The 15,270-nt window shown below is 42.1% G+C and overlaps 1 protein-coding gene across 1 annotated transcript in view; it reads right to left on the bottom strand.

The window, feature by feature from the left end:
• Positions 1–15,270, bottom strand: part of stat1a (signal transducer and activator of transcription 1a) — a 49,209-nt gene that overhangs the window by 14,864 nt on the left and 19,075 nt on the right. The window contains exons 9-16 of the mRNA XM_088330553.1: positions 14,811–14,969; positions 14,649–14,741; positions 9,770–9,829; positions 9,678–9,698; positions 9,516–9,606; positions 5,745–5,774; positions 5,595–5,681; positions 3,721–3,819 (exon numbers count right to left, since the gene is read on the bottom strand). Of these exons, the coding sequence (XP_088186679.1) occupies positions 3,721–3,819; positions 5,595–5,681; positions 5,745–5,774; positions 9,516–9,606; positions 9,678–9,698; positions 9,770–9,829; positions 14,649–14,741; positions 14,811–14,969 (640 nt within the window). The remainder of the gene's footprint in view (positions 1–3,720; positions 3,820–5,594; positions 5,682–5,744; positions 5,775–9,515; positions 9,607–9,677; positions 9,699–9,769; positions 9,830–14,648; positions 14,742–14,810; positions 14,970–15,270) is intronic.

Genomic DNA, 15,270 nt, shown 5'->3' with positions numbered 1-15,270 from the left:
CAGTGAGGATAAGGAAAACAAAGAAGATGTTTTAACTGTTTTTGTTGTATAGGCTTTGTTTTCCTCCGGAGGGGGGTGTATGAGGGGGTGAGGGACAGACAGAGATGGCCGGATCCAACTAGATGTTTGATCTTACTGTACACACAGTCCAGTGTTTTTTCCCTAATTGCTCAGTCCACGTGTTGAATGGATTTGGGAAGTACAGTCCTTAAACATGCCCGATTCAAGTCGCCGGCGACGATAAAAGCTCCGTCGGGGTGTGCAAGCTGCTGTTTATTGATAGCAGCGGGCAGGAGATTTAGCGCTATGCTAACGTTAGCATCCGGTGGAACGTAAACAGAACCACAATGACCACAGTTAGCTCTCTCGGTAGATAGAAGGGTCTACACGATACTGCTAGAAACTCAATATCGAGTGAGCAGTGTGTGTCAATGATTCGGCTGTTATTGTAGCGCATAGTCCCCAACCCGTTTCTACTGCAGTATAGAATAGAGCTGCAACAATTAGTTGACATCAGTTTTGGGCACGTTACTTTAAAAATCCAATAAGTTAAAGTTACTCATTACTTTTCCCCAAAAAGTAACTGTATTATATATATTTTTTAATTTATTTTAAGAATTTGTATGTAAAAGAATTGGAAACTTTCTGAGCAAATATATAATAATAATAATTTCCTTTGTATTGTCATTCTTTGTAACAATGTACACAGAACGAAATGTCGATACACCTGACCTGTTGTAGCGAGCCGATGCAGCCGCAGCCAACAGAGGGCGCCGCCATTTTACCAATGTTATAAGTCTTAGGTATATAACACCGCGGTGACATCTTGGACCGGTGTTTACTCAAACGACCCTTCAGGTTGTTTTTGTTGCTTTCATCCCTACATTACCAATTATTATGTAACATGAAAGGACTTAAAATGGGGGGGAAAATAAAGGAAAAAAATGGAAAAGGAGAAAGAAAAATAAAAACTGACATAATAGAAAAATAAAGGAAGAAACTTAACATTTTTATATGAATACCTTAACACTGAAAAACACGGGAAATAGAACTAAACTGTTTATAAATCTACCCCCAAAAAATTTAAAACTTTTTATCCTCAACAAATTTTAAGAGCCCAACACAGACCTCTTTACCTTCATCTCCTTTTTTCATTTTAACTTTACCTTTTCGCCACTTTTTTCAAACTTTTTCCTTTCCCCCCCAATTTTTATAATATCTGTTTTCCCTTCCTCCAATTTTTTAAACTCTTCCGCCCCCACTTTTTTGGTTTTACCTCACTTCCAAGGAACGTTTCGTTCTTGAATGACTTGTGCTGTCCAAACCCTCATTTGCCTTTTCTTTCGTTTTCTTTAGTTAAATACTGTATTCTAAATATATCTATCTATCTACCTTGGTCATATCCCTCAAGAGGGGTGACCGACAGCAAGACAAACACGTATACAAAAACAAAGAAAAGGAAAAAGTAGCAAAAAACACACACAACATTTTTGGACCATGGCCAACCCAAACCCCCAAACAAGTTAGGCACCTAAGTCGGTCATACTTTCGTCCATCCAGATGAAACGGGACACAAGAAAGCGGCCATGTCACCCGGGGTCAGGGTGACACAACACACTCTTCTGTTCAACAGCAGGGCCCGACAGTTTTCGCTGGTTTACCCCTGCCGCATCATACGGGTGCCGTGTCCATCCCATAGAACGCGTCCAAACATCCCACTATCCTTTTTACAACACCTCTCCACTCATTCCTTTCACCAACAAAGTGATTTACAAACACTTGCCCCAAAATGCAAGCACTTTTCAGTCCTTGAAAAGACAGTATTTTCAAGGATTTCAAGCACCCGTATGAACCCTGCGTAAAAGGTTATTGGAGCATTTTAGCCTGGATATGAAATGAAATGATCTGCATTTTTATAGCGCTTTTCAAGTCAATGACTTCCCAAAGCGCTTTACAATGTGCTCCACATTTTCCAATATCGGCCTTGCTGCCATGTAAGGGGTATTAGGGGTTCAGTGTCTTACCCAAGGACACTTCGGCATGTAACACGGACGAGTTGGGATTCGAACTGGGATCCTTGATCCCAAGACGAGCGCTCTACCTCCTGAGCTACAGCCAACAATGCAGAGTTCTAGTAATAGACACGTAACTCCTCAAGATCAATTACACTGCAAAGTTGAAATTTTTATTTGTTTTTGGGCACAAAAATAATTATTTGTTGGCGTACAGTGAAATTGTCATAAGCAGTGTTCCCTCTAAGCTGCGCGCGTGCGCAATTGCGCACTGCTCGCACATGCTCAGCGCACAAGAAAATCTAGCCAGCGCACAAAAATCAGGGCTCGAAATGACTAATTAAGAAGCGACTTAAGTCAAAGTTACAGTGCATGAAGGTCAAAATACACGGGTTCCCCTGACGTTGTGTCCTAAATGCGGTATTTTGAAGTCGAGTCGATGGAGAACGAAGTTGAGTAAAGTTAGTAGAGTTTGTCGGGGAACCGGCTTCTTCGGTTCGGCTCACTAAAAAGGGTCCTAAACGGCTCTTCGGGTTGTTTTTGCTTCTTTCATCCCAACATGACCAAATGTTATGTAAAATTATGCACAAAATGACTTAAAGGAAGGGGAGAATAGAAAAACAAAGAAAAAAAAATACCAAAATGAAAAAGTAGTGAAAAGCGGAGAAAAAAAGAAACAAAAAGAGAAAAAAAAGAAGGAAAAATTTAGAAAAAGCCAGAAAAAAGAAAGGAAAGAAATGTAGGAAAAAAGTCCCCCCCCCCCAAGCTCCTGGGTTTTAGGCAATTTACTTGTCCAAAACCATGCTTATATTTATCATTTAAGTAACATTTTTAGAAGATTAAAATAATTTGCCCACATAACTGATTGTTTAGTAAATACTGCAAGATAAGTTCAAATGCAGTTCAGTCCCTGCAGCTTGTGCAACAATGCGGCCAATTTTTCTGACGGCCGCCAGGGTGCGCCAGAGCAATAAAGGTAAGAGTGAGACAGTCGGATTTTGAATTTGTTTGCTACGAAAGTGAAAAATTCGGAATGCCTTTGGGGTTCAAAAACAGCGGAAATCCGCGGATCCGCGGAAAATCCTGATCCCTGTCAATAGAGAACAAAAAGAAAAAAGTAACAGTTCGGAAAAAATAAACACAATGAGATTTTTTTTAATGGAATTTTTAAAAAAGTAGAAAAAAAAAACACGGAAAAAAGAAGAAAAAATTTGTGTTGCATTCCAATAATTTCCAATGATATCAAGTGAATCTTGTTGCCAACATTGTCCTCCCACTCAAAAATGTGATTAAAGACAGTTCTGTATCTTACAACCGGCTAAATAAGCCCCCAAAAATGTTAATATTATGCGACAAAATATATCAGGAAATAAAAAGAAATGGATATCTTGTGAAAGAATTGTAAAAAGAAATGACGTTTGTAGGCAATCATACATGAGTCAATTCATTCAAAAGAGAAAAATCATTTTGCATTGCCGGAAACTCCGCAAAATGTAACTTGATGTCAAGTTTTGGACATGTTTGATAACGATTGAGTTGCCACACTTGGGATTATGGTGGCTCACAGTTGTTTCAAGCATTGCTCACCGACTTTGTGTGAACGCTCAGACCCGTAAGGAAAATGACAGGGAACATTGGTCATAAGGTGGGGTCGCCCTATCCCGGGGGTTTACTGTACTAAGCTGAATGGCGAAAGCGCCTAGGTTACCTTGGGTTCACTGGTCAGCATGTTGTACCACAGGATGGATGCCCAGCCGCTGGGAAGCTGGCAAACGTTGGAGATCACCACCAAAGGCAACGACAGCGCCTGAAACCATCACGGAGATTAATCGTAGTGCATTGCCTCTCTAAGTACAAGATGAATTTGTTCTCGAATCGAGAATTTCTCATATATCGGACAAATACTCCCCCATAAGAAGAAACTGAAGACCAGTTAATCGGTTCCCGGCCTCGTAAAATCAACAAACCCCGAATCACCGTAAAACACATTCAAATAGCTGCAGTTGTTTCGGATTTCAGTGAGAAAAAAATACTAAAATTTCCGCTTGTGCTGGAAGCGGCGGCCCTGGCAGTCAACTTTCCTTTTTTTATTAACGGTTGCCATGTCGGAAATGGGGTGGGCTAAAATTCCCACGGAAAGCCAAGAGCAAATATAGTACAAAATGTATTTTAAACTTGTTGTGAAAGGATAGTGGGATTGTGGACTCGTTCTAAAGCACAGGTGTCAAACAGGCGGCCAGCGGGCCAGATCAGGCCCGCTAAGGGATTGAATCCGGCCCGCCAGACAACACTCAGAGAAGCGCAAGAGAAAAACAGGCTGCAGGTTGAAATATGTCAACTTGATGTTGCCAAAGCCAGGTGCCTCGAACGAAGACACTCTACTTGTATTTCTTTCTCTCTCTCTCTCTCACTCTGTCTCTTTTCCACCCGTTTTCTCCCACTATCTGTCACTGTCTCTTTCACTCTCTATGTCTCTCTTTTTCTCTTCCTTTGTTGCTTTTTGTCTCTTTCTCTCTCCGTGTCTTTTTAACTTCTTTTGCTCCAACTTCCTTTTTTCCTTTTCTCTTTTTCATTTCCTACCCTTCGTGCTTTCTTTTCTCTTTTCCCCCTTCTGTCTTTCTATTTCTCTTTGGATTTCTTTCTTCCTCTCCCTTTCTTTCCCCCTCTCTCACAACTTCTCTTTTTATCTATTTTGTTTCTCACGCTCTCTCCCTCTCTCCCTTTTTTTCTTTCTTTGTCCCGCCCTCTCTCCTTTTCCCTCCCTCTTTCTCTTATTTCTTTATCTTTCTCTTTAATCTACAAGTCCGGCCCCCGACAGAATTTTTGTTCTATCGTGTGGCTCCCAAGTTAAAATGAGTTTGACACCCCTGTTCTAAAGGATGGGCTGGACACCCTTATGATGCGGCAGGGGTAAACCAGCGAAAGCTGTCGGGCCCCTGCTGTTGAACAGAAGAGTGTGTTGTGTCTCCCTGACCCGAGTGGCATGGCTGCTTTCTTGTGTCCCGTTTCATCTGGAGGGACGAAAGCATGACTGACTTAGGTGCCGAGGTGCCTAACTTTGGGTTGGGCTTTGGTTGGCCACGGTTCAAAAGTTTGCTATTGTACCCTTTATTTTCTTTGTTTTTGTATGTCTGTCTTGCTGTCGGTCACCCCTACTCTAACCCTAACAATAAACCTAACCTCAATTATTACTCTTAACACTATTGATAAACGATAACCCGAAACCCTCTCCATCCCTAACCTTTCAACTCCACTCTTACACCTTATCTCTAACGATAAACCTTACCCTAAGTTTCTAACCCGACCATCTAAGTCTACCCTAAACGCTAAGCCTACCCTAACGTCTTCAAAAAATAGTGAAACGGAGCTCTTCTACGGCTTTGGTATCTGCACTCGCTGCTTCCCTATACCGTGCCGCAGGGTGTATGCCATTTAGAGCACCCTCTAAAGGTAGCTTTTGGAAATTCTCGTAACTTGGATTTTCTGTCATATGCCGGGCAATTTTTGCTCCAAAGACATCCCGTATCTCGAGTTTTTCGTAACTAGAGTAGTTTGTATGGTCTGTCGATCACGTGCCCTCACCTCCAACTTTATGGTACCAGCCTGGGCGAACTGAAGCTCCGACTCGAAGCAAAGAAAGTGAAGTTCTTTCGTGACGATCAACGACGTCTAGCACAGGGAGGTCGTGTTGGGTAGTGAAGAGCGGAAAAAGAAGACGAGATCTTACCTTACCTTTCCTTGAAGTCTATGTTCTTTCAATTGCTGCGTGAAGGTGACACAAAAAAAACACAAGTAAGACCAATATGTGATTTTTAACCTTGTGTGTGCATTCATAAAGACATTTGATTTTTAGATATTGAGTAGATCGGAAATATATTTGTTTTGCAGACAAATCTCTCGCCATATAGCTGTTGCCAAGGACATTATTAGGGACCCCTCTCACCCCCATCATGGACTGTTCACTCTGCTAGCCTCTGGGAAGAGGTACTGCAGTGTGCGGTGCAGGACCACCAGGTTCTGCAACAGCTTTGTCCCCCTGGCCATTAGACTGTTAAATGGTCAATCACACACACAGTAAGCCTATACAGCTGCTAATCTTTACATCTGTTTGTTTTGTTTTTTTTGCACTACTGGCAGTTCTCTTATACCTAGCCACTCCTTTGCACATCTGTTCTCTGCACTATCAGTGTTCTTGTTATTGTATATTGACTTGTTTACCTGACTGCCCATTTTGCACATCTGGTTAGCTGCTCCTCTTGCACTCTTTGCACTACTGTATAATACTATACATAGCTATAATTATTTAGCATATTATTAGTACTTCAATACTCTAACTCAGTGCAACATTTATTTATATCTGTACATTCAAGGAAACTGTGCGGGTCAGATGTATCGACATTTCGTTCTGTATACACGTGTACAAGAATGACAATAAAAGTATATCTGAATCTGAAACTGTTGGGTAAAAATGACTGTACTATGTGGCAATAATTGATAGAAAATCCTTGCATTAATACACCTTTCGTAGTGCCCCGTTTAGGTGTAGCATGCACCTGTCCTCTAGAATGCGATAGGAAAGGGGTGATGATGCTTCATAGGACAATGCCTTACAAACTAATAGAAGCTGCCGTTAATCATGACTTAAGGTAAGACGAAATGCAATGGAAAACTGAAGCCACCAGAGCACAGTGTGGGCGTTATTTTTTAGCAGACTAGTTGAGAAACATGGCAACTATTTCAAGCATTTACTTACACTTCACCTAAAATCCAAGCACTTTGCAATCCTTGAAAACACAACTTTGAAATTAAGCATTTTTAAGGATTTCGAACACCTAGTTCACCATAGTTCAAAGCGGCGCTGCCACGAGCGGCTGCCTTTTCCAGCAGCTGCCCTATTGTTTTATTGTCTGCTCCTATCTTCGGTGTTTTTTCTTCCCGTTTTGACAACTACACTATGGATTACTTCTATCCTATGGGACATGGGTTTTAGCGCACAAAAAATGCGTGTATTCAAGGAATTTCAACTCCTTGCCCTGAAGAATTCTCGTGCCGGCGTGATGAAGGGGCCTATCGTGGAAGAAGAGCCGGAGCTAGCTAAGCGGCTAGCGGCGTTATAAGTCTTCGGTACCGTCCGTAATCATGGTAAATGCGAACTCACGACCAAATAAGATAATCGAGTACTGGTGGAAAACATCAAAGCGCACAGGGAGCGCAGTTGCTGTGTTTTGCGGAAACGTGGCTCACGTTTAGCATTCCGGACGCTAACGTGTAGCCACCCGGAGCTATTCTGGCTTCAACGCCGCTAAACAGAGACACGAAAGCCGGGGGGAATGGGAGAGGAGGCGGACTTGCTAACACGAGGTGGTGTATCCCTGGATTTTCACAAAGAAAGATCTGCCGCAGGGATGTCGAACTTTTGGACTCGCGTGACGTCAACCACTCCGCTACAAGCACCCTCGGGCATCATGTTCATCTGTTAATAAACAACGGGGTAGACTGCTGGAAGTGTGAATTTCCCTACGGGGATGAATAAAGTATCTATCTATCTATCTATCACCTGTACAAGTCAAGTCACATTTATTTATATAGCCCTTAATCACAAAAATGTCTGAAAGGACTGCACAGGATTACAATTACACCATCATCTGATCTTAAACCAAGAAAACAAGGAAAAACTCAAAACCCAAACCCTGTAAATAGCATGACTCTGTATGGGGAAAAAGGTTCGGGTCTCAAACAGTCTTCGAATACTGGTTTAAAACAGATTTACAAAAGTTCACTCCAGCCCTTTTTATCCTCCAAAAACGTGCAATTAAAAGCATACACAGGGTAGGATATCGAGATCATAAAATTAGATGATTTAGTAAACTTTTTCACTGCAAAACTGTTATTTAAGGTCAACAAAAACATACAGTGGAACCTCGGTTTTCGAACGCCTCTCAGTTCTCGACCAAAAATTTAGAGAAATTCTTGTTTCGCTTTTCGTTCAAAAAAATCGGAGTTCGAACGCCGGTACGCTAGGGGCGATGCTGAGCGGCGTACGGGTGTAGATTGCCCCCACCCCTCGTGAAGAACTGTTGTCACGTGACCGCGCACTTCTTTTCGCTTTCGTTTTTAATATCGGTGAACGGAGTGTTTTAACCCCTAATTATGCCTCGGAAGAAGGTCGGTGCAAGCAGCAAAGTTGCTACAGGTGAAAAAAGAAGAGTAGTGCGTACAACTATTGCATTTAAGAAAGAAATAACAGCAAAATATGAAGAAGGTGTGCGAGTTTCCCTTCTTTCGAGGGAATAGAGCATGGCTTCTGCAGACCACCACAAAGGTAAGAAATCCTATTCATAAATCTTTTCTTTATCCTTTAACCGCTCACCACTTGTTGTGGAGACCCCGGTGCTAAATGACGTGTAAACTGAAGAAGATAAGACCAATTTGTTGAAACGTCTCATACGTGTTCAAAGAAATGCAGGAATCAAATGACGTAAGACGGAGTTATTTTTTATTGATACACAATTTCAACAAAAAACTCAGCGAATCACAGATATGCGTGGGTGTTTGTAGTTTTCAACATAGCACGTGTACCCGGTTTGGCCCCGTCCCTTTTCACGCATGAAGGCGTACATGCCCAGGGTTCCGTCCTTATTTGGAAGTGTTTTTAAGTTTATGCCGGTTCATGTCACCTTGCCCTTTGCCGTTATCTCTTGTCCTCCCTTAAGGAGGATTGTTTATACTAATTCGTCCGCCGAGACCTTCCCGAGATGTAAACAACATTTCTCCCAACTGTAAGCAAGTCTTTCTACATTTCTATCTAAATGTATGCAAATCTATTCTACAAATGCAAGTTTATTTTTCTACAACAAAACGACCTGATTTTTGAATTTTTACACGTTCATGTTAGCGTAATCTTTTGTACGGAAGATTACGCTAACGCGAACGTACGATTAGCCTGGGTTAGCTTCATGTTTACGGTCATGGTAAACATTTAGGGTGTTGGAACGGATTCAAATGATTTTACATTACTTTTAATGGGAAAAACGATTTTCGGTGAGCGACCAAATCGGTTTTCGAACAGGGTTCTGGAACGGATTATGGTCGAATAACTGTTATTATTAATATCATTACAATTGTTGTTATATCATTGGTGTATTTGGTGGGGAAGATGAAGGGGTAGGGAATATAAGCATTTGCTTCTGACTACCCTTTTTCGAACACATTATGTAACGTTATTTTGTTGTTTTTGTTCTGTTTTTTATTTCGATGTTCGAATAAAGTTTTCATTCATTATGGTCGAGTACTGAGGTATCACTGTATGCGCTATGTAATGAAAAGTTTTATTAATGAGTCTTGAATACGCACCAAGGCTTCCATTGGTCAACTGCACAGTGTGTTGGATCTTCTTTCAAACACCAATTTTACAACTTTAAGATTTGGTGAACAAACATGAAAATCAACCAACCCGAAGGTCCAATCTCACTCAGTGAAGAGCTCAATGAAAAAAATACTCGCCAGATGTCGGAACTCTGCCGCCAGGCTGCCGTTGGACTCTTCCATGTTCATGACCTTGGTGTTGGTTCCCAAGAGGTTGAACTTCCGGATTCTGGAAAAAAATCTTGTCGTTCAAAAAAAGAAGACTTTCTTAATGTTCTGGAAGTGTGCAGGAAGACCAACCCTTTCGTATTCGGCAAGTCCCTACAAAGGTGAAGAGGACGCACCATGAAAAGTGGATACGAGATACGTTTTGGCGAGCGAGAGATACATACTTGTCGAACACAGCCTTGACTTTGAGCTTGTAGTTGAGCTCAGGAAGCTTCACCAGGAACCTGAATGCAAACAGCCGATGAAAAGTGAAGGATTTTATACGATTGACTCATAACGCAATGAAGATTTTCACTGAGTAGGCTTTAGTTCAAAGACAGGCCAGGCCGTTCCAAATGCAGAATATTTTGTCTAGGTCTGTTGATAACAAGACTGACGGAGGACGGCAGGCGTTGTTTTGAGGAACCACAGACATCGGGACGCTCGTCTCTGAGATTGTGAAGCCCACGTTGGGCTTCCTTGGCACGCCCATGGGAGGAGCCGGCACACCATTGTGCGGGGAGAAGATGGCCAATGAGAAGAGAGCTAAAGGACTTCGGAAGAGGGTTTCCCAGAGACTCCAACGACACTAATTCGGCGGTTTTCGATGGAGTACACTTAGTTAAATTGTAAATGAGTGTGGAAATGTCGGCTTTCCTGTTCATCTTTTCCTTCAAGAAACGAGCGCGCATAAATTGTTGGGTTAATTTAGGTTGTGTTTGGTTAATGGAGTCAGATACCTAATTCGAACAATTTGGTAAACGGTACATTTTGATATTAATTTCCAACAAAAGAAATAAAACGGGAAAATCAGCATATCTTAAGTGTGGTTAGCCAACGTACTATCCAATGGATAGACATATAGGAATTGACACAGTAGGCTAAGCCCTAACCGTGAAAAGGTAAGGCGATTAAGTGAAGGTGATGTCATTCTGTGTCGTTGATAAAAAACAAGATTCAACCTGACCCATAAAGCCCGCATGCGCTTCCGGTCCTCTTTGGCAGAACTGTCCAGGGTGGCAGAGCGGTAAGACCCTGCAATGGGTTCAGGACTTCAGCCAGGCAACCCTGTGACAGAGGTCCATGCCCAACTGCCGCTGATACCCTTTCAGGGAGCTTTGTAGGTTTATATGTACGGTACATTGATACGATTTGCTGATTAGACTAACATTATTTCCTGCACTTTTAATTTTTTTTTGTTGAACTGAAAGATTGGTCGAGTTAGTCGTGTTAACATGTATTTACTGTAAAAGGTTTCAGAGAGCTGTTAAATGTTTTATTGGAATTTGTAACAATTATTCTTCCTTTATTTTTGCGTCTTTTTGATAGAGAGGCGTCGTGGCAGATGATGGTAATGTATGGAGTGGGTGGAAAGTTGTTGGAAGCATTGAAGAGTGTTATGTGAACAGCAGAGCATGTGTAAGAGTAGGGAGTGAGACAAGTGAGTGGTTTCCTGTGTTGACCGGTGTGAGACAGGGGTGTGTGATGTCACCATGGCTGTTTAATGTGTACATGGATGGTGTGGTGAGAGAGGTGAATGCAAGAGTATTTGGCAGAGGTGTAGAGATGATGGATAACAGTGGAAGGGTGTGTCAGTTGTTGTTTGCAGATGACACAGCGCTTGTGGATGATTCTGAGGAAACATTGAGAAGGTTGGTCATGGAGTTTGGAAGAAGGTGTGATGGGCGTAAGTTATGTGTGAATGTTGGGAAGAGTAAGGTGATGAAGTGTTCACGTGGTGGAGTGGGCAGGGCGTTAGAAATAAGGTTGCATGGACAGGTGCTGGAAGAAGTTGAAAGCTTTAGGTACTTGGGTTGTGATGTGGCTGCAGTTGGTGGGATGGATTGCAAGGTATTGCACAGAGTGAATCAAGGGAGCAAGATTTTGGGTGCTCTGAGGAGAGGGATGAGCAACAAAAGTATGAGTATGGATGTTAAGAGGGGACTGTATGAGAGTGTAATTGTGCCGACTCTGTTGTATGGTGCAGAGACTTGGAGTCTGAACGCAGATTTGAGAAGGAAATGAAATCTTTTTGAGATGAAGTGTTTGAGGAGCATGTTAGGAGTAACAAGATTGGATAGATTGAGAAAGGAAATTGTGAGAGACAGAACTGGAGTCGTAGTGGAACTGAGCAAGCGTGTGGATAAGAGAATACTCGGTTAGTTTGGACACATGGAGAGGATGGATGAGGAACGAATGTTGAAGAGGATCTACAGAGCAGAAGTCAATGGAGGGAGACCAAGAAGAAGGCCGCGATGGATGCTCTTATAAATGGACTGCAGGAGAGAGGTCTAAATATAGTGGAAGCTAGAGCTCTTGTTGGTGATAGGAATGAGTGGAGAGGTGTTGTAAAAGGATAGTGGGATGTTTAGACGTGTTCTAAGGGAAGGGCAGGGCACCTCTATGATACGGCAGGGGTAAACCAGCGAAAATTGTCGGGCCCTGCTGTTGAACAAAAGAGTGTGGTTTTTTTGGTACAAATGTATTTTAAACTTGTTGTGAAAGGATAGTGGGATTGTGGACTCGTTCTAAAGCACAGGTGTCAAACGGGCGGCCCTCGGGCCAGATCAGGCCCGCTAAGGGATAGAATCCGGCCCGCGAGACAACACTCAGTGAAGCGCAAGAGAAAAACAGGCTGCAGGTTGAAATATGTCTACTTGATGTTGCCAAAGCCAGGTGCCTCAAACAAAGACACTGTACTTGTATTTCTTTCTCCCTCTCTCTCTCTCTTTTCCACCTGTTTTCTCCCACTATCTCTTTCACTCTCTATGTCTCTCTTTTTCTCTTCCTTTGTTGCTTTTTGTCTCTTTCTCTCTCTGTTTTTTTAACTTCTTTTGCTCTAACTTCCTTTTTTCCTTTTCTCTCTCTTTTCCTACCCTTTGTGATTTCTTTTCTTTCCGTCTGTCTTTTTTCTCTTTGGATTTCTTTCTTCCTCTCCCTTTCTTTCCCCCTCTCTCACGACTTTTCTTTTAATCTCTTTTTCTCACGCTCTCTCCCTCTCTCCCTTTTTTTCTTTCTTTGTCCTGCCCTCTCTCCTTCCCTCTTTCTCTTTCTCTTATTTCTTTATCTCTTTTTCTTTCTCTTTAATCTACAAGTCCGCCCCCCGACAGAATGATTGTTCTATCGTGTGGCCCCAAAGTTAAAATGAGTTTGACACCCCTGTTCTAAAGGATGGGCTAGGCACCCTTATGATGCGGCAGGGGTAAACCAGCGAAAGCTGTCGGGCCCTGCTGTTGTGTTCTGTCACCCTGATCCGAGTGAGATGGCCGCTTTCTTGTGTCCCGTTTCATCTGGAGGGACGAAAGCATGACCAACTTGGGTGCCGAGGTGCTTAACTTGTTTGGGCATTTGGGTAGGCCATGGTCCCCAAAAATTGTTGTGTTTTTTGCTACATTTTCCCTTCTTTTATTTCCTTTGTTTCTCGTGTATGTATTTGTCTTGCTGTCGGTTACCCCTCTCGAGGGATATGACCAGGGTAGATAGATAGATAAAAATGTCTTACGCCAATTTTGACAGCAAATGAATATCGGTTATCGCCTTATCTAATACTACTAATAGGTATCGGCCCTGAAAAACCCATACCCGTAGATCCCTTAACGGCAGGTGCTCATGCAGGTGATGAAAGCTGCCAGGAGCATGGGAACACTACTCCCAGAGTTCGGCACCACATATATCACTCGCGGTCTGAAGGGAGTCCACAACATCCTGCGGGACCAGCATCATCCTACGAACCAACTTTTTTTGCAGAATAAAAGTGGAAACAAATCATATACGAGTTACACTGGAGTATAAGCCACTCTAGCCATAAAATGCAGAGTGATGGAGAAAAAAAAATCATGTGATACGAACTGGAGTATAAGTCGCAACAGCCATAAAATACATAATAAAGAGGGGATAAAACATATGAAAGTTGTACTGGAGTATAAGCCACTCTAGCCATAAAATGCAGAGAAATGGAGGAAAAAGCATGTGATACGAACTCGAGTATAAGTCACACCAGCCATAAAATACGTAATAAAGAGAGGAAAAAAACATATGAAAGTTGTACTGGAGTATAAGCCACTCCAGCCATAAAATGCAGAATAAAGGAGGAAAAAGAATGTGATACGAACTGGAGTATAAGCCGCACCAGCCATAAAATACGAAATGAAGAGGGGAAAAAAACATATGAAAGTTGTACTGGAGTATAAGCCACTCTAGCCATAAAATGCAGGATAATGGAGGAAAAAGCATGTGATACGTACTGGAGTATAAGTCACACCAGCCATAAAATGCGTAATAAAGAGGGGAAAAACATATGAAAGTTATACTAGAGTATAAGCCACTCTAGCCATATAATACAGAATAAAGGAGGAAAAAGCATGTGATACTAACTGGAGTATAAGTCGCACCAGCCATAAAATGCATAGTAAAGAGGGGAAAACATATCCAAGTTGTACTGGAGTATAGGTCACATTTTTGGCAAAATGTATTTGATAAAATAACGCTTCCAAATTATCTGCCAATAATAGTCTGTACTAAAATTCACACATGATATTTTTCGTTCGAATACCAAAGCAAAAATTCGTAAAATATTCGGGTCGGACACCCATTATAGTTCAAATACAGTGTCATTATAAAAAAGAAGTTTCAATTGTAAGGTGGGCTAGGGGTACTTCCTCAAAAGTGTGTATTTCTAAACCAGATGGTATCTCAATCTCAATCTGTTTCAAGGGGGCGTTTCTTTCTTTTTCCGTCTTTGTTCTACTTAAATAAAAACAATTTGGCGGGGGAAGGGCCCCCAGAGTTAGGAGCGCGGCCAGGAGACGGACGTGAGTTCCTCTTCTCCTGGCCCCTCCCCCTCTCCAACTGCCAGTTGTAAAATGTCGAATGCCTGGTGTATCTTTTTTAGCGATTAGCCAACTTTAAAATAGCTCTCCCACAACATGTAAGAGGTCGATTTAGACCCCACGTCAGTGCACGCCAAAACACCAGTCACTTTTCCTTCTCGGCCGCCATTGTTAATCGACACAGAATGACGTCACTTCCTGTACGGAGGGAAGCTTGATCCAAAGCTTTTCTTACCGCAGTTTAACTGTGAACTGGATGTTTGTCTTTAGCACCAGGGGCCTCTGCGGATGAGTCGGCATGCACGGTTGCCTCTCCACGACCAAAGCACTATAAAAAAAAAAACAAGGTCACACCGCAACCCATAAAAGGGTGACCTAAAAGAGTTGTACTGGTTACTTGGAGAGGAGGTTTTTGAACATCTCCAAAGCTCGTCTCTCCAAGTAGTCTTTCTTTAGGGTGATGGGGTCGCTTTCGTAGGTGAACTTTTGCTCCAGTTCTTGCAGCTTCTTCACATACTGGCGAAACTGCTGAAGAGTTTCTGCTACAGAGGTGAACCTGGCAGGAGGACCAGAGTTGGCCATCAAACATTTCTATTTACCATATTTTCCAGACTATAAGGCGCAAAATAAACCCAAATAGAACAGAAATTTGAAAGCGCACCTCATAATCCAGTGCGCCTTATATAACAGAAAATATAGTGAATAAAATGGGAAAGGCATAACATATTTTCCAGACTATAAGCCTCTCCAGAGTATTAGTTGTACCAGCCAAAAAGTGGACAATTAAGAAGGAAATACATTTATAAAAATATTTAGTGTAAGGGGAATTATACTTTGAAGGTGCCTTTGTATGATTT

This window comes from Urocampus carinirostris, chromosome 3 (genome assembly GCF_059441175.1).
Source record: "Urocampus carinirostris isolate Australia breed hairy pipefish chromosome 3, RoL_Ucar_1.0, whole genome shotgun sequence".
Classification (NCBI taxonomy): Eukaryota; Metazoa; Chordata; class Actinopteri; order Syngnathiformes; family Syngnathidae; genus Urocampus; species Urocampus carinirostris.
The sequence above is the reverse complement of the archived record's forward strand: the minus strand, read 5'-3'. Positions and strand labels throughout refer to the sequence as shown.